Source organism: Anastrepha obliqua, chromosome 2 (assembly GCF_027943255.1).
Source record: "Anastrepha obliqua isolate idAnaObli1 chromosome 2, idAnaObli1_1.0, whole genome shotgun sequence".
NCBI classification, from domain to species: Eukaryota; Metazoa; Arthropoda; class Insecta; order Diptera; family Tephritidae; genus Anastrepha; species Anastrepha obliqua.
In genome coordinates, this window is record NC_072893.1 from 21,286,582 (window position 1) to 21,306,707 (window position 20,126).

At 40.8% G+C, this 20,126-nt stretch overlaps 1 protein-coding gene across 1 annotated transcript in view; it reads left to right on the forward strand.

Annotated features, from left to right (window-relative positions):
- LOC129239555 (zinc finger protein hangover) overlaps positions 1–18,495 on the forward strand; it is a 40,030-nt gene extending 21,535 nt beyond the window's left edge. Inside the window, exons 2-8 of the mRNA XM_054875135.1 lie at positions 3,990–4,292; positions 7,847–7,990; positions 8,058–9,156; positions 9,221–9,622; positions 13,307–14,298; positions 14,383–14,952; positions 16,332–18,495. Of these exons, the coding sequence (XP_054731110.1) occupies positions 3,990–4,292; positions 7,847–7,990; positions 8,058–9,156; positions 9,221–9,622; positions 13,307–14,298; positions 14,383–14,952; positions 16,332–17,723 (4,902 nt within the window). The 3' untranslated portion in view covers positions 17,724–18,495. The remainder of the gene's footprint in view (positions 1–3,989; positions 4,293–7,846; positions 7,991–8,057; positions 9,157–9,220; positions 9,623–13,306; positions 14,299–14,382; positions 14,953–16,331) is intronic.
- Positions 18,496–20,126: the final 1,631 nt, after the last annotated feature.

The window sequence follows — 20,126 nt, forward strand, 5'->3', positions numbered from 1 at the left end:
ATATATGTGTGTGATGTGTGTGCGTGCTAACAACAACTATGTACATTGCAGTTTGTATGCAGAAACTATTGGCATATGGCCGAAATGAAAAATTAAAATATTCAATTAAATACCTTTTATTCCTCCCACAAAAGGGCTATTTGATAATGCAAGGCGACAAGGTGACGAAGACTCTCCTTTTGGTTGCTTATCACTTCCAGCTTCGTTTTGTTTCTAATCGCACTTGACTGTTTGTTTACGTTGACTTCTGTCTTTGTGGGCGGCGGCGTGCATAATTGCATTTTGCATATGTTTGTATGTGTATGTGTGTGTGTGTGTGGTATATTGTGAAATACACATGCATTCACCCGAGCTTACAGCACCCTGTATATGTACAAACGCATATGTATGTGCGTATGTGTGTACGTATTTCCTATATTTTCGTTGCAAGGTGCAAGGGGGTTGTACCCGTGCGGGTTGATGTGAGCGGTGTTGTAGTGTTGGCATAAGTTTATCCGCACACACACACACATATATACAATTTTACATGCACTATGTTGAGCAGTAAAGGTCATTGACATCCCCAGCTGCTACTGCTGCAGTTGGTATTTCCTTGCTGCCTCATTATAACTACTGTTATGTGTATGTGTGTACTGTTATATGTTTGTGTACATATGTATGCATGCTACCGCTGCTGTTCCTGCTCGTACTGGCTCATACTCCTACTCCTATGCAGCTACCATTACTGCCGGTCGCCGGAGGTAGACGTAATTTGCGGCAGCAATTTAAAATCAATCTCCCAAATAGGATTGTGAAAATTTTCAAATATAATTTTAATATTTTCAATGCGAATTAAAAATATATAGATATTTTATTAAGATCAGTAAATAAATAACACAGTGCGACAATTTTCAGGCCATCGGCTCGGGCCCAAACCAAACCCATTGCAAATGAAAGTACTGATATAGAATAGTAAAACCCTAACTGGGTTTTGGTCTACCGGGTCACAATTTTTTTTTTTGTACAGTGTATTAAAGCTTCGCAATATTTATCAAATGCCATATTAAGGGGGCAGATACCTGTCAACGGCAATATTTTCCCTGATTTTCATTAAAATTATTTAAAATGAAGAAGTCAATATATATATTTTTTTTAATTTGCATACAGTTTATTTATACATTAAAATAATATAATTGTTTTTTATTTTAATCATTTAAAATGGCGGATGTACACTCAATTCTTCCAGGAAGGTCGCAGCGGGGCTTCTCAATCGGCCGGCATTGTAGCATCAGCGTCAGTGACCTGAATAGAAAAAACCAAACACTTTTTTGTTTATTAATCTCATAATTTCTATATGAATTAACAATAAATGGAAAAAAAATCGCGGAATAAAATGCTCAAAAAAAAAAGAATTTTGGGGCGAATTTTCCTATTAGTTCCAGTACAAATATTGATTTTTCTCAAATTTCCTCTTAGAAGACTTTTAGTAAAATTCAATGATACTTTTTTTTGTAGACCATTTTAACCCGTTGAATCCCACCGTTATGTGACTATTTAATCCATTTTTTCAAAAATTCTTCAAAATCACTCTTGAACTGAGTATTAGAGGGTTAATATGTTCTACAAAAAGATGTTTTGGAAAATTTCACTAGAGGTTGTCAAAGACATTGAGTACCTATGGGTTAAACGTACTTGAAAAATGTAACAAAAAAATCCTTATAAATATTGCATGCATTCACTTTAACGATACCAAATTTCCATACATATGATTACCTGTGTGTATTGGTGTAACACTTCCGTTAGGTGTTTGGCCGTGCGTCTGGTGTGCGTCTTGATATTTTTCTATAAATGGAGGGGACCTACTGTTTTAAGCCGAGTCGCCTACGGCAAATGGTTTTTTATAAGCGCCTTTTTCATGACAAAAATACACTCAGAGGTTTGCCAGTGATTGCCTGCCGAGGGACGACCGGTATTAGACGCAACTTTTTCTATCATTTTGCTGTGTCGTGCACGGAGATTCGAGCCTACGCACATCCAAATGGTAGTCACGCAGCAACCCATTCGGCTACGGCAGCCGCTTTTTTATTTGCATCTTAAAATCTAGAAAACGCAAACCAATTTGATATTGAAGATTGAGTTTCAGCTGTCGTAATTTTTATTTTGCTTATAGCCGTTTTTTTCTTTTAACAGAATTGCACACATAAAAGGCTGTTGTTGTTGTAGCAGCATAAACATTCCTTTTACTATACATGTACCAGGAATGGTGCGGGAGTGACAAGTCATAGAACTGTGTCGTGGGAATGCACAGAAAACGTTAAAAAGTTCAGCAGTTACCGAGCGACATTTTGCGTGACTAAAATTCAATTGAACCAAAAATGTTTGATGCCCATTGAAGACACTTGACAGAACAAGTTTTTTTTTTTCTATTAGTGAAGTTTTTTGAAGTTGGGTCTGGTAGAGCACAAAACGAGGTGACTCCTGTCATCCAACAAACAGTCGGCGCACTCGCGTATCGACACCCACGTCACCGTTCGTAGTTATGACTTCGAGGTTGCAAGAGACTTCGTTTATCTAGGAACTAGCATTAAAACCGATAACAAAGTCAGCCTTGAAATCCAACGTAGAATCTCCCTTAACAACAAAAGCTACTTTGGACTAATCAGGCAACTGAGTCGTAAATTCTTCTCTCGAAGAACAAAACTAACACTCCACAAGACTCTCATCATACCCGTCCTAACGTATGGCGCAGAAGCTTTGACGATGACAATATCCGATGAGTCGTCTCTTGGAGTGTTCGAAAGAAATATTATGCGGTAGATTTTTGGGTCTTTGCGCGTTGGTGGCGACGAGTATCGTAGAATTTGGAACAAAGAGTTGTGTGAGCTTTTCGAAGACATAGACATAGCGCAGCGAATAAAGATCCAGCGGTCCCGTTGGCTGGGTCATGTCGTCCGAATGGATACAAACTCTCCGGCTCTGAAAGTATTCAATGCGGCACCAGTTGGTGGTAGCAGAGGAAGGGGAGGGTCTGCTCTGCATTGGAAAGATTAGACACGAGAAAGAAACGACTCTCGCGTATTGTATACTGAAACTTTTAGCGACGGGTGGTAAACAAATTGATGATTTTACCGACCGGCAGCAGACGTTACTTCGGTGTTGTTTTAATAACACCTTGAAATTCGCAGCGCGCCTTCTTTTGCGAACGCTAATATAGGAACGATGAATTAAATGATGAAAAATTCAGACTTTTGGCGATGAATTTTTGTTGTTGTAGTGCGGTGACTAACCGGTCGTTTTCGTCTACCTCAGACCAGTGCTGTTTGGCAGGTTGGATCCAAAGGGAGAGGGGAGTTAGGTGAATGGATTTGAAGGGGCATGTGAAAAGGTGGTTAGAGAGTTTAGCCTGTTACAGTATACAAAACGTAATTGTGCCAAGGTTACGCGGGTCCCTCGGGGTAACTGAAGCTCTTCATCTGCAATAGGTGGTGGTTGAACTCCGATTACAGCATTTACTGGACGGGAGCTTATGAAGGTGGTAACAGTCTCCCGACGAATGTCGTTTATTGTCTGTCTAAACACTGTTCGGTCCAGTAGTTGTCGATTTGGTGCACCGTACTTTGTGATGAGATGTTGCAATTTGGTGTCATACCCACCAAGGCGAATCTATTAAAGGTGGTGTTAGTAAATCAGCTGAGTTGTTCTTTTCTTTCGCCGTGTCCATGTGGCTGTCAGCGCAGAATGAAACAAGGCGAATTCATTATTTCTTTTCTAGTTTCTCAATACTTTGCTTTGACAAGGAAACGTACAGAGCACCTTTAATGAATGCGCCTCTATATCTACCAATATAGGATACTTCTTTCTGTCAATAGTCTTCCATTACTTTGAGGTGCCATGTTCGTCTGACATTAAACAAACTCCATTTTTTCTGCTTTACATTTGAAAAATATAACATTAATATATATTATTTTCCTATCCTCTAATAATAATTTTTCTTCCCCTAATCCTTTTAGATAAATCCCGATGATCACCTATCGCTGCGCATCTGTCATGCGTGCATCAGTTACCTGAATTCCTGGCAGAGCTTCAAGAATCGTTGCATTGCCTCGCAAAGTAAACAACGCAGTTGGTTGGATTGCAATAAAAGGCAACAATTGCTCGACAACAATGTTAGCATATCAACGATCGGTGCAGATGGCACCAATCAACAGCAACAACAACATTCAGAGGATGGTGAACAGCAAGCACCGAGTTTAGCATCATCGATTTTGGACGGCATATCATCGTTAAAGAAACGAAAATCGTTAACTGTTTATGTGAGTCCTAAAGAAAAAACCCCAACTACTACTACTACCACTACCAGTGCTAGTATTCCTACCACTACTACTAGCACCACTACCACTGTTGCTACTAATAAACAGCAATTGCCAGCAACAATAACATCCACAGCGTTGCATGTGAAAAAGTCACAACAACAACATGAACAGCAATTGCTGCTGCAACAACAAATGCCATATAAAAAGTATAGCAGGCCATTTGTGCCTACAGCTGGTTTAATTGGTGTTGCTGGTGCTGGTCGCCTACAATCGGTGGCTCTGTCACAGCCGCAACCACAGGCTCATGCACAGGCACCATTGCGTAGAGCCAGGCATTATCATCGCAGTCAACATCAACAGCGGCAACAGCAGCACCATCAGCAACAACAAAAAGAATTGCAACAACATGTGCAAGCTGAAGTGGAAAAGTATCAAAGGCAACAGCAACAACAGCTGCTGCAAGAGCAGCAAAAGTTGCTAGAACAACAGCAATTGCAGCAGCAACAGCAGCAGCAGCAACACCAACATCTACAGCAACTGCAAACGCAGCCAATTGCTGCCGCAGCGTCCACTTCGTGTCAGAGCGCCGCGCAGCAATTGCGTTTCTTTAGACGTTACACGTACAACAACGTAAACGTATCGAGAACAACGTTTTGCATATATATATATATATGTGTATATATGTATATATGTATATGTGTATATGTTACATACATAGATATATTCTAGCCTTCGCATATTGCTTAGGTTTTCGTTTTCGTTTTTGTTTTTCATTTTTATTGCAATTCAGTTGGCCCTTTAGTGAGCGCAGAGAGATGATAAAGATGATACAGATTTTTTCTATTGGTGGCTGCGTCCCGATCGGGCTCCTATAGTTCTTTTAAATTATTTGAAAAACCCAAGTTCTAAAAACTTGGATATCCCGGACTACAAATAACCGCAGCTGGAAGTACTAGCCGGTAGCACTTGGGGCAAATGCAAAATAAATGTTGCTGGCGACATTTAAAGTAATTGGCTGATGGGTTTTGAGTAGGAATGTCCCTTACAGGCACCTGCTTTCATCGTCTCTCGACAGTTTCCACGGTAGGCGGTGCTACGTAACCGGAACGACCCGGATTTATATCAGGTCTAGGACTGTCGCTTTAGCAGCATTCTCCATATATTTATGCTGCTACAACAACTACAACAACGTCATTTGTTCGACTGTACTGACGAGATCCAAGACCGAACACAACTACAACTACCGGCTCAAACAGTAGTGAGGTATCTTGAAATTCTTTTACTCCCACTCTACACGAAACATCTAACCCCAGCCACATATCATCATGGATTCCGAAGAGTGTACAGCACTCACCACATTAAACGCGGGCTTAGCCGGAACCGCGCCTGCGAGAGGACTGTCCTAGTAGCGCGGAACCTGAAGAAGGCTTTCGATACAGTCAGCCACTCCTCTCTACTATATGATATTTTTCAGTCGACAATCGCGTCGAGGCTGAAGAGGTGGTCCGCAGTTTATTTGAGTCGTTTGTCGAGACCAAAACTCAAAACAGAGGCAGATAAAAAGAGATCTTCCGCAGGGTGGTGTCCTTTTTCAACTTCTACATATCGAAGCTCCCCCAACCACTAGAGGGATAGATGGCCGGTGCAGATTACCATGGTAGCCGGTTCTATGCTACCGGAATGACTCGGGTTTTTCCCGAACAAGTTCTGCCAACCCAGTAAAGTAGCCCTAGTACACAAAGGAGGTCAAACTATAGCTTAAGGTTAAAGTTGATGACATACCAATAGTGACAGTAAATAATCCCTTCTCTGGGCACACAACCTCAATTGCTACCAAAGTCCCAAACTGCAACAAGGTGCTCAAATCGCTAGCCGGCAGCACTTGGGTCAAAGACAAAGAAATCTTGCTGACAACATTTAAAAGAATTGACCAGCCCGTTCTGTATTATGCTGGGCTAAGCTTCAGACATACCAAAATACTGCAATCAAGAAAGCCACGGGATGCCTCCTCATAACCCCCTTACAACACCTACATAATGGGGCACTAATGTAGAGGAGCAGAACAAAACGCTCCGCAAACAGATTCTCCTAGGGTGTTACCATAGGTATCACCACTACAGACCGCTACAACCTTCCTCGACCTCTGAATGCCGCAAGCTTAAGCTACTCAGAGAGACCGGCGTTACTTTGCCCCATTGCGTTCTGGGTACTGTAGCAGGTTAAACTTTTACTTATCCTGAATCGACGCCAATATACTCAATATATATTCGCTATGTGAAGGAACGATAAAAAATAATTAATTGCTGCGCACACTGTTAGGTGTTTGGCCGAGCTCCTCCTGTTTATGGCATGCGTCTTTGATGTTGTTCAACAAATGGAGGGACCTACAGTTTTAAGGCTACTCCGAACGGCAGATATTATGAGGAGCTTTTTTAATGGCAGAAATACACCCGGAGGATTGCCATTGATTGTCTCCGAGAAGCGACCGCTATTCGAAAAATTGTTTTACATCATATTGCTTTTTCTTGAGCGAAGATTCGAACATACGTACCCCCGAATGGTTGGCACGCATCAACCCATTCGGCTACGGTGGCTACTATTTACATATCCCGTAAACCCCTCTCCTTTGGAGCCAATTCGTCATTCGTTTGGAGCATATTTGCTGGCCTACCGTTAGATGAGTGATGTGACGATCAGTGACTACACCTTACTGGCAGGGCTTGATAAACTGCTACAATAGCAACAGCAACCGACAAGAAATCAAGAAAGCATTCAACGATTCATATCCAAGACAGTCGGTTTTACGTTAGTGGCACGTCCAGGATTGTTTTCGGCCAAAGACTCACTTCAACAGCTTGACCCGAAACTGTAGGGGAATGTCATATGAAGCTACAACAACAACATCAACATACGTCCTTACTGATTAATACACATTTTAAATACATTATATTTTCAGTTCCCTTGACCTGCTTGAATGAAATGGATGAATGCCCGATTTTCGTACTGTTAAAACTACCTTTAACAATATTTAGTATAGATAGATAGTCCTTTGTGCCCTCTACTTATCACCGTATCTCATTCATACCCTGTTCTCTTATTAAACTTAAGATAGAGCTGGGTTGGACTTGCACGTTTGTGACTTTCTTCCGGCTGCAAATGACTGAGATGTCTCAATCTTCTCCGCGAAAAAGGTGCATTGGAGTCTCCTGGGATTGCATAAATATGCATTGGATAAAAAAAGTTAGGTTATATCCGACTGTGTTCTGCTTTGCGCTACTAGAGGGTGAAACTAATCGGCCATTTGAAATTATTACTTCCATAGCTCATAAAACATTCAAGCGTACCTTCGTTCCTCAAAATTCTTTAATTTCTTTTCAACTAACTTAACGAATTTTTCGTCATAAAAATTATTTCTTTTTTCAGCCAGTTCCTAAAATTTGTATACTTAACGATTTCACAAAACAAAACATGCTTATAAATATTTAATATAAGAAAAAACATTTAGGCACACATATCAATGGGTTTTACAATTTTCTCATCCCCCTTTCCCACAGCCTTTGCCAGCTGTAGAAATCAAAGATGAACCCATGGATCCGGATGATGATTACAGCGCAAAACAGCATGACGAGTCTGATGACATGGTTGATCCAACACTCTTCTTGGAGCGCACCGAAGAGGAAGGCGACGAGGCTTTAATGGTAGGTTTTGCGTTGATTTATTTAATTGCCATTTAATTATTTTATTTATTCTCTTCTACACCTGCAGGAGCACATGTCCTATCAATATGAAACGCCACGTCCGCCTATCGAACTTGCGGTCCTTGCTGATACCAAGGAGGCTTCTTGTCGCGCTTGCAATCTGAAGTTCTCGACACGCGCCAATGCGCGTCGTCATGAACGCAATTTACATCCAAACCTTTTCGAACTGTCCACTTCAACGCCAAATAATATGCCCGTCACAAAACCGACGCCCGCGTTAGCCGCCGCCTTAGAGTTGCAACGTGCATCGGCAGCCGCGGTAGCTGCGGCAGAAGCTTCGAAAGCCGCCTCTGGCATCATAACACCGCTCAAATATCGACAGGAAATCGTGAATGCATTCAACAAATGCGAAATAGGTGGTTTCGACTACGAACATCCCGAGAAGTATCAACACCATTTGACTGATGAGAAAATCGTGTTCCTACAACAGAACGACGAGTTCTTACGCCAATACCAAAATATGACCTGCCGTTGCTGCAACAAAACGTATTCGACATACAAGAATTTCATGGCTCATATGCGCAAGAAATATCTGACATTGCCGCGCAACCTTTGCTTCAACTGCCTCAAATTGAATGACTCCAAGGCATTGTTCATATCGCATTTGAAACGACGTAATTGCATCAATCTGTATAAGGTGTTGCATGCGTTGATGGCGAAGGACTCCAGCTTTGCCGCTGCAGTGACTGCGACAGCGGCGGCGGTACCCGAGAAGTTGCGCGCTAAGGAGCTGCTCGTGAACAAAATGTATGAATGCAAATTGTGCCCGAAATGGTATCGGCTTAAGTTGGAATTCCGTTCGCACGTTTACGATGAGCATGCCGACATGCAACGCAAGGATACCATGCAGAAACAGTGTTGCTATTGCGGCTTGGAGCTGGAGGATGCCGCCGAACGTAAGCGTCATTACAATAATATGGATTGCATTGTCTCGTTGCGTTGTGTTACATGCGATTCGAAATTCGATAATCATCAGAAATTCCTCGATCATGTCTATGAAAAACATTTGGCCGGTTTTGGCGATCAATCATCAGGAACGGCGCATAATATCAGCGCAATGAGCACTGAGAACTCGCCGGGCAAAAAGTCAACGGCTGGTTTGGGTGGTGAGTTAAATGTGGCAGTTTGTGTGTGGAATTTAAAATTACATTCTCTGTATTGCATATTTAGGCGCTTCCTCCACCGACGAGTCACGCAGCAGTCATCAGGCCACCTCATCGACACAGCCAAAGTCACAGTATTTCTCGCGTATGCCGCAAGCTTGTCCCATATGTGACCAGCAATATAACAACTACAACAATGTGTTGCGCCACATGGAGTCCAAGCATCCTGATCAATTGCCACAGACTTACAAGTGTGTCAAGTGCGGCATTGGCTATCCACGCCTCTCCAACTTGCGTGAGCATATGGTTAGCGCTCATGCGGCGGACAAGGCGCGTCATACCGGCTTCGAGTACATAGTGAACGCGGACGCGGTGAAAATAGCCTATGGCACTACGCAAAATGTCTATACAGGACGTTATGATTACGTGATGAAAGATTTGATGTCGATAACGAATGGCGGTTCAATCGGTAGGTGTCGCATGAGCTACATTTTAGCTTCCTAGGTAGTAGAAGGGTAGATAAAACAAGGGGGGAAAGTAATGTTATAATAAAAATAATTAATAATAATAATAATAAATAAAAATGATTAATAATAATAATAAAAATAATTAATAAAAATAATAAAAAATTGAATAATAGTAATAAAAAAAATTAATAATAATAAAAAAAAACAATAATAATAAAAAAAAAACAATAATAATAAAAAAAAAACAATAATGATAATAAAAAAAGAAATAATAGAAATAATAAAAAAATTAATAATAATAAAAAAAATTAGTAATAATAAAAAAATAATAATAAAAAATATAATAAAAATAATAATAAAAAAATAATAAAAAAAAAATTAATAATAATAGTAAAAATAATTAATAATAATAATAAAAAGTGTAAAATGATCATCGATCGAGAATTTCACAGCATTGCTGATCGGAGGTGGCGAGTGGAAACTACTTGCGTTACGACCAGACAAATCTGGCCATCCTACAATCTGAAACAGACAAAAACCCTTATAAGTCTTTCGAAACACGAACTAAGGCATATAATATCTCTTATCACCGGCCACTGCTTTTTGGGCACTCACGCACGTCGGCTCGGGGTTCCTCAAAACGACCTGTGCAGATACTGCGAGGACGAAGATGAGGAAGTATCGAGCAGACATTTGCTGTGCAGTTGTCCCGGTCTAGCCAGAAGTCGACTCGCTCTTCTAGGCTCTCCAACAATTGACAATCTTTCAGTACTCTCGGACCTGAAAATCGAATCTCTCATCAAATTTTCGAAACGAATTAATATCTTTGACCAAAATCTACAATAAAAATCTCGGTTAGGTGGGGAAATCATTTAAAATAATGAGCTCTAGGGCAACACAACGGACCCAACTTGCGGTCTATGTGGCACTCCGATGCGGGGTCACCCTTAAACCAACCAACCAACCAACCAACCAATTAAAATAATTAATAATAATAATAATAAAAATAATTAATTTTAATCCTACATTCAGAAAGCTTGCGACTCCGAGCCACATAGCTGGCTGATCAAAGTGCTTCAAATATACAAAATACACCCAAAATTAATAAACTTTCTTCAGAGCACAATGAATGAATGGAAAACAGAAATAAATTTAATAATATCTACAGAAAAAATAACAACAGAACAAATTGACATAAAAAGTGGAATATTTCAAGGTGACTTTTTAAGTGCCCTCTGGTTTTGTCTCTGTTTTAGTCCTCGTTCCAACACCCTCACAACACAATATAACAACATGACTAACACGAAAAAATTATAAAACACAAAAAAAAAACATCTTCTAGACGACCTTCATCTCCATGGACGACTTCAAACTATACGCATCCACACAAACACTTTTAAAAATCACAGAACAAATAACATACGATTTAAAATAAGCTTTGACATCAGTAAATGTAAAGCACAACACATGGAGAAAAGAAAATAGACTGACGCACTGACTGGACTGATTGAAACATTCGACGATCAAATCCTTGAAAGCTTGGAAGAACATGAAACGTACAAAAACAGTCGGTTCTACGTTACCGAAACGACCCGGATTTATATCCGGTCAAGGACTGTCACTCCAGGAGCATTCACCGTATATAAGTATGGGGAATGTTTATGCTGCTGCAACAACAACAACATGAAACGTACAAATATCTTGGATTCCACGAAGTACAAAAATAAGCCACCACACCTCTATTAAAAACCAACTTTCACTACAAACAAAAAAACGCCATAGCCAGATACTTAAAACACAACTACATCCGAAGAATCGCTGTAGAGTAATCAACTCGTACGCCATATCAATACTGACATACTTCTACGGAATAATAAAGTGGACCAAAACTGATATTAACAACCGGGAAAGAACAAAAAGAAGACAACTTACCAAATGTAGAAAACTTCACCCCAACTCATGCGCATAAAGACTCACAATACCAAGACTAGAAGGAGGAAGAGAATTCATTGATATCCAAAATCTTCACAATAACCAAATTTAAAAACTAGGACACTTTTTCCACACCCATACATCCGATCTACATAAAGCAAACCCCACTAAACCTACAAAACACTGAAATAACAATCACCCAAATAACAGTTGAAGAAAAGAAGGCGGCTTGGGTTCAGAAACAGTTACTTGACAACACTTACACCTTATGGAATACCCAAATATTGACAAAATGAACAGTTATACCTGGCTTCAGAGCGGAGAGCTTCATTCTGAAACGAAAAGATTTCTAATCGCCGTTGAAGATCAAGTAATACTAGGTAGGGTGTACTGGGAATACGGTACACTAGGCAGGGCTAGTTTACTGGGGCGGCAGCCCTTGGTCGGGAAAAACTCGAGTCATTCCGGTAACGTAGAACCGGCTGCCATGGGAATGAGGTAGGGTGTACTAGACAGGGCTAGTTTGCTGGGGCGGTAGGCCTTGGTGGGAGAAAAAAGCTGAGTCATTCCGGTAACACAAACTGCGGAGCACAACAAACTGCTCAGCAAACAGTTTCTGCTAGGGTGCTACCGCAGGTACCAACCATGTAGACACCTGCTTGAAGCGGAGCCGCCTAGCAGCCAAGTCAAGGAAACACCTCTTCAACTACTCCGATAAGATCCAGGACAAAACAAGTCAACAACTACTGGACTGGACAGTGTTTAAACATACATTTAACGACATTCATCGGGATACATTTACCACCTTCTTAAGCTCCCTACCCCCGAATGCCGTCATCGGAATCCAACCATCACCTATTGCAAACGAAGAGCCTCAGTTCCCTCAGGATATTGTAGCAGGTTAAACTCCTACATATCCAGAATATACTCAGATATACCCCATATATGTTCAGCATGTGAAGGCACACCGCACGACACTAACCACCTTTTCACATGCCCCATCAAACCTACTCACCTAACACCCTTCCCCTCTGGACCTACCCTGTCGAAACAGCATGTTTTCTGGGTACACCCTTAGATGCGTTTGACGAAGACGACCGGTAACTACATCGCACTGACAGGGCTTAGTAAGCTGCTACAACAACAACAACAATAATAAGTTCATGCGTGACTCCCATTCGAGAGTGTAGGTTCGAATCCCGGTGCATGAAAGAGCAAAATGATAGACAAAGATGTTTCTAGTAGCGATCGCCCCTCGATAGGCAGTGGCAAACCTCCGAGTGTATTTTTGCCATTAAAAAGCTCCTCATAAAAACTGTCTGCCGTTCGGAGTTGGCTTGAAACTGTAGAGCCCTTCCTTTATGGAAAAGCATCGCCACAGAGGAGGAGCTCGGCTAAACACCTAACAGAAGTGTACGCGGAAATGGAAATTAGAGCTTGAAAACTTACTTGGAAAATTTAGATTCCACAATTAACAGTTTTAATATTGAGAAAAATAACACACTTAACACAACAGGATAGTAGAAAAGTATTTAAATAAGTTGTACGAGTACTATCTTCTTGACTCGATTTTCATGGTATCATAAAAATTTACCATAATTTTAGATTTATTTTTATTTAATTTAAAATTTATTTTTATTTAATTTAAAATTTATTTTTATTTAATTTAAAATTTATTTTTATTTAATTTAAAATTTATTTATATTTAATTTAAAATTTATTTTTTAATTTACTTTCCTATAAAACAACTTTAGCTGACGATGACGAAAACTCCAGTGAGCACGCAGCCAAGAAAATGCGCATAGATGGCGGTGGCGCTGTGACGACCAGCACTGGCTCTGGCTCCGGCAATGCCAGCGGTAGTGGCAACATGTACAGCAGCCTCAAGGAGTGCCCCATTTGCAATGCGGTCTTCAGCAACAACATAGGCCTCTCTAATCATATGCGCTCGCACAGCGCAGCTGCCCAGAACAGTAGTATGTCAGCAGCAGCGGCAAGCACCAGCAAATCGTCGCCAAGCGGGCTGACCATAACACCACAGCCACCCTCAAAACCAACAACCCCTCCAGCAATGCAGCATCAAACAGCAGTACAAAAGGCGATCTTCAAACGTAGTCTCGAGCAGGCTGCCGATCGCCGCTTCCGACGCATGCGTTGTCGTCTCTGCCAACGGCGCTTCTCATCGAAGAAATCCTATCGTTTCCACATGCTGAACGATCATCAAATACGCAATGTGCAATTTATCAAATGCAAATTGTGCGACGCAGAGTTCGCGTACGAAAAGGGCTTGAAGGTGCACATGTTCAAGATACACAACACGCTGCTGAAGGACGAGATGATCGTCAAGCAATTTGAGTGTGATATTTGTTCGATTGTGTATCGCAGTGAGGATCAACTGCAGCAGCACAAAAAGACTGTACATGGCGGCGCTACAGCAGGGGCAGAGCAGAAGGCACAGCAGGGCGGTGATGAGGCGTTGGACGAGTCAAACACAGCCGCAAATCCCGCAGATCGCTCGGGCATATCGACGCCAGTGAGCAGTGTGGGCGCAGGCGGCGGTGATCGCAGCACGCTGGATACCTCAACAAGCGGACCGCTGTATTGGTATCAATGCAAGTATTGCCCATCGAACTTTAACACCAACAAGAAACTGGCAATTCATATAAATTCACATGACGAATTCGATTCCAATGACTATTCGTGCAAAGATTGCGGAAATGTGTACAGCGGACGCAAGAGTTTATGGGTAAATGCAGCAAAAATGGCGCGCATCGCTATAAGAATATTTTTAATAATTTTTATACATTTTTTCTGCTTTTCCAATATGCAGGTGCATCGCTACAAGAAGCATCCACAATTCGCGGAACCCTCGGAGTGTGTGCTCTGCAAAAAGGTCTTCTTCGATAGTCAAATGCTGGAGAATCACATACCGACTTGCAATCGCAAACCGATTACGGCGACTGGCGCTGTGGCCGAGAGTGTCGGCCCACCACCAATTTACAAGCACAAGACCGGCGATGATGACGACGATGAGGCATCGCACGATGCCAGCGGTGTGATTACGACCAATGCGTTGGGTGGCGGCGAGCTCGAGATAACACCAATACCGACGAGCGGCCTGAAAATCAAGCTACCCGAAGTGGCGTGCACAATATGTGGGCAACGATTCGTCGATCAGGATTTGTTCGCCAAACACATACAAATGCACGAACTGGAATTGTATACGGATAATCCGCTTGCGGCCATGTTTGATACGGGCCCAGCGGATCCGAATCAATTCTACTTGGATCGGGTGAATGACAATGGCGAATATGCTTGTGATCTCTGTAACAAAACGTTTACACAAATGACTGCACTTAAAGTGCATCGTAAATGGCATTTCAGAGGTGATAGCAAACAGGTGAGCTTTTGGGCTTGTGCAGTGAGGCTGGAAGTAAAATGTCCCATTGTTTTGGTGTTCGAAATTCAAGTGTAGCCCTAACTTGCGCGCGTATAGTGAGGGGGGATGTGGTAAATAGAAAAATGATGCGAAGTATGCGTGTGAGCACAACGAAAGGGAGGGATGGGATAAGTGTTATGTCGGTGGTAGCAACTACAACTATTACAAATAAGAGCGTGAGAAGAGTAGGACAGTGCGGGCAGAAGAGTGAAACACATTTATACTTAATGAAAAAAAAAAAACGCAAAAAAAATGTATGGAAAGTGAACGCCGCAATTGGGTGAAGAATACAAAATTTTTGTACCAGCTTTGTTTTAACGATCTGCTATAACCCCTGGTAATTCATCAATCATAAACGGTTTCCTAGACAGAGCTTGTTTACTGGGGCGGCAGCTCGTGGTCGGAAAAACCCGAGTCATTCCGGCAACTTAGATCCGGTCGCCATGGGAATGTTGCCTTCGATGGATTGTACGCGTTTTCTGGCCAAACTCCATTTTCAACACTGACCTCTGGCGTTTGACGAAGCAGGTTCCGGTTTAACTCGGTATTCGGCGACCAAAATGGAAATGGATTGGGCCTACACTTGAGAAGCCTCATGGAGGTATTGCGAAAGCAGCTTTAGACTGGTGACCACAAGGAAGTCGCAGGCGCGGAAGACCCTCAAACACGTGGAAACGATTAGTTGAAACAGAATCACTTCAGACAGGCTGTTCATGACTACAAATCAAATTTCTAACATTGAATAAACCGAACTTCAACTTTTTTGTGGAGGCCCTATGCTGCGCCTAGGAATCACGGGAGTGAAGGTTCGAATCGCCGTGCATGAAACAGAAAAATAATAGGGAAAGTTTTTTTTTTTAAATGAGGGTCGCCACTCGGCAGGCAGTCGCAAACCTCCGAGAGTATTTCTGCTATGAAAAGCTACTCATAAAAAACCATTTGCCGTTCGGAGTTGGTTTAAAACTGTAGGTCGCTCCATTTGTGAAGCAACATCAAGACTCACGCCCAGAAATAGGAGGCGAGACTCGGCCAAACACCTAACAAAAGTGTGCGCGGCAATTATTTTTGTTTTTTTTTTGTTTTTTTTTTGTTTTTTTTTTTGTTTTTTTTTCATTTCGTTAGCGTACGCTTCGCTGTCATGGGGATGTGGGGATATTTTTCCTAATACCTTTCCTTAAATCGCCCGCATTTCAATAAATCCACTTTTTAGCCATCAAAATTTACAACTCGGCATTTTAGCATTTCACGACGCGTCCTCCGCACCAGTCACAAAAATAAATTTAATTTAATTGTATATATCCCAATCGCGTATATATGCGCTAATTTTACTTTCCCCACAGTGCCAAGCCGACGTGGATCATTCAACCAAAGCAGCGAGGCTGTCATCTCAATCTCTGATCCAGACCAACCATCAACATCCACTGGGATTACAAGCAGTGGGTCTTATGCCCAATCCGCAGCACCACTCTTCAAAATCCCAGAAACGCAAACGCGAACTTAAATGTGAATATTGTCCCTCCACGTTCATTAGCAACAACAACCTGCGTCGCCACATCTATGAACTGCATAAAGACGAAATTGGAAATCTACCTGTGCCACCGAAAATCAATACAGATCCCTATCTGCATTGTCGTCGTTGTCAGCAAAAGTTCGAAACGAAAAGCGATTGGATCGAACATAAAGTGGCCGATGCGCGTGTAACGAAACCATTCGGTCCATTCCAGTGGGGCTGTGAGCTATGTGGCGCGTACGTGTCACGCAAGGAGAAGCTGATAAATCACATAAACAATCACTTGAAGGAGAAGGAAATAGTACCGGTGAAAGATCAACAGCCGGCGCATGATCAGAATCAGAATCGTGCGAAGTCGACGGTGGTGGCGGCGGCGGCGGCGGCGGCGGGAAAAAATGTTGACGACATGATGGACGAGGTGGTGGTGAAGCGTGAACGGGACGATGATAAGGAAGAGTCGAATGATGGTATTAAGGAGGAGGAGGAGTCCGAAGAGGAGGATGGTGTGGTCGATGATGAAGCAGATGAGGAGGTTGAAGAAGAGCAGAAAGCGCGTGAAAGAGGGGAGACTGGCAGACGTGATGCGGAATTAGATGATGAAGTCGATGAGGATGGTTCCGAGGACGAGGAGGATGAGGAATATGAAGATATGGGTGAAATGATGCAGGTTGCAATGACCGAGCATGCCAATCACGATGAAGCGGAGCAGGATGAAGATGACGGTGATGCCGATGAAGCCGATGATGGTGAGGAAGATGCAGACGCAGACGCCGACGAAGCAGATGACGTCGATGACGTTGATGCCCATAATGATGATTCGAATGATGTTACGGCGCCAAATGGTGGTGGTGGTGCTTATGGGCGCGGACCGCCGGTAGCGTCGCAAGTCACAATTGAAGCTATACGCAATTCGACGGACACCACAGGCGACTCATCGCCGTCATACGACGAAGACGATGACGATGACAATGACTCGGATGCCGATAGCGATGCAGACAGCGGTGACAGTTCTTCGCAAGCATCCAAAACCCCAGCACCAGCGCCGAAAGTGCGCTTTTCATGCGATCTGTGTCGTCTGTTCTTCGATTCGCAACAGGAACTGCAAAAGCATGTGAAGATGCATTTTCTCAACGGGCCTGGCTCGGTGTCATTGACCGAAATCAAGCCAAAGGCAGGCAACAAATCAAGTCGCAGCAGCAGCAGTGATGTCGTGGCAGTGTAGTCGTAATGGATAGCTGCTGCAGGTTATTTGTTTTTTGTTTTTTCTTGAATGTTTTCAAATATTAAAAATATCTTTGTTTTTTGTGTTTAGTCAGTTAGTTTATTCTGAATCGTAATTGAAATCTTGTATGATACAACATAAGATACTTACTGCCTAATTTATTTACTTTAGTTTTTCTGCCAAAACAAAAGATTTGGTTATTTGTGAAATATGAAAATGAAAAAATGAAAAAAAAAAACGCAAAAATGAACGCAAACTTTTATATGAACTGGAACCGTTATCAACAATAAACTAAAACAAATGTATGTAGTAAAATAAAATAAATATATCTGTAAATTATATGAGAAATATAATTTGGTCTCGCTCCGAGAAATTTCGCATGAATAATGAATTTGTCGGTGAGACTCATAATTGCGGCGCAAAACTACAAATAATACTAATTGAATACCATTACATATGTACATACATATAAACATGAATAACTGTACGCTGTGGAGCTAAACGTATTCGTAAACATTACCAATAATTCAGGAAACAATTTTTAATTTTTATTTATTTTTAACGTAAATGCGCGTATGATTTAACAGTAACTGTATTTATTGATTCCTCTCCTTTGTTTACTTTTGTTCAATAAAATTCGCATTAAAATAAATAAACATAGAATTAGAAGCGCTCTAAAAATACAAACTAGTTAATAAGGCTTCAACTGTAAACATGAATTCACGCAAAACTAAATTCAATAAAATTTAAAAATATATGAAAAAACCATTTACATGGATTGGTATTTCTTTAAAAACAAAACAAACAAAAAATTGGTTAGTTGAAGTTGCTATATTTAAAAAAAAAAATTTTTTTTTTGCTTTTCACTTTCGTATCTCTTTTTGATTTACTAATTAAGGGGGGAAACCAGTTGAGACTTATCAAAAAATCAACTTTTTTTATTGCATAAATTGTTAGTATAACTACTCAAGAAAATGTAAAAATTTTAAAAGAAAATTCGCATTATTCCCGATTCTATGACCACTTAAGTGACCGCCCGTCGGTTCCGCACCGTAGCGCGTGTTAGTTAGAACGACGCTTTTCTCGAAACTACTTTTTTTCAACTGGTGGCACTCTAGCTCAAAAAGTTATCGACGAAGCGTTATAAATTTTTGTTGGAGTATTCTTTATTCAATCCTAATTCATATGAACCTAATTCTGGGATTACATTTATTATCATTAAAAATATTTTTTTAAGCAAAATAGAAGAAAAAATATGGTATGAAAAAATGGCATTATGTGCAAGCGCCTCAAAGATATGCTATTTTCAATATTATTTTATCAAAATTAGGTTCATATTCTTAGGAAACATATTAACGAAAAAAAAATTGTTAATTACGGAGAAAAATTGCAACTTAAGGGGGGACCCTCATTTAGACGGTCGAAAAATGCATCATTTTTGGGAATTTTTTTCTCAGGTAAAATAACTTCAAACGTTTTGTAATTCATAAAGTACTTTAATAAATGTCTTGACTGTCTACAAAAATTTTCGGAGAAGAAAAAAAACATTTTAAGTATGGAAATATACACCTCGTCCATGGCACCTCATTCTATCTGTGTACATTCTAGCGCTCTGAATTTTTTTCTGAAATAAAAAAACCAAATTTTTTTTAAAACTTTAGGATAATACCTTCGATGTGACATTTTGATTTAAAAAAAAAATGTCGAAATTGATATTTTTTACCCAGTTTTATGTTAAAAGTGATTTTTCATGCATAAAAATTGACTTTAAAATTACAAAAAAATATGAAAATCTTTTTTTTTTTAAAAACACTTAATGTCACATTGAAAACAATTTAATTATCTTTAAAATGAGCTATTGTAAAGCCTGATTGGTTCAATACAGCGTTCTCAATTGTGTACACAAAATCGAAAAATGATGTTTCGAGAAAAACGCGTTTAAAGTTTTGGATACAGGCGGTCAGGCCACCCGTCGCGTCCTGTTAAAAATTTTGTCACTCCTTCAAAAATACAGATATCGACTTGAAATTTTGAAAGTATATTCTTAAATAGTTGTAGAATAGATTAAAATTATTTCCAAAAAATCGATTTTTTTGACCCGATAAATGAGGGTCCCCCCTTAAGGAATGCCCACCAGCAAGATACTCGGTTGGCGATCGTCCATGGACAAAGAATTTTAAAGTGTTGTTGTTGTTGAGTTGTTGAGGTGGTTGAACATTTCTTAGCTGAAATGCTCCTAATTAGTGACCAGCACCGTTTTAATACCACTATCTCGTGAAATGATGAAGTGTTTTTTTTTTTTTTTTTTTTTTTTTGTTTCCAAGTCAGATCCATTTAGTGAGGTCCAAGAATAGGAGCAAATCCTTTATCTCGATGGCTGAGATCTCCTTAATTTGCTGTAGG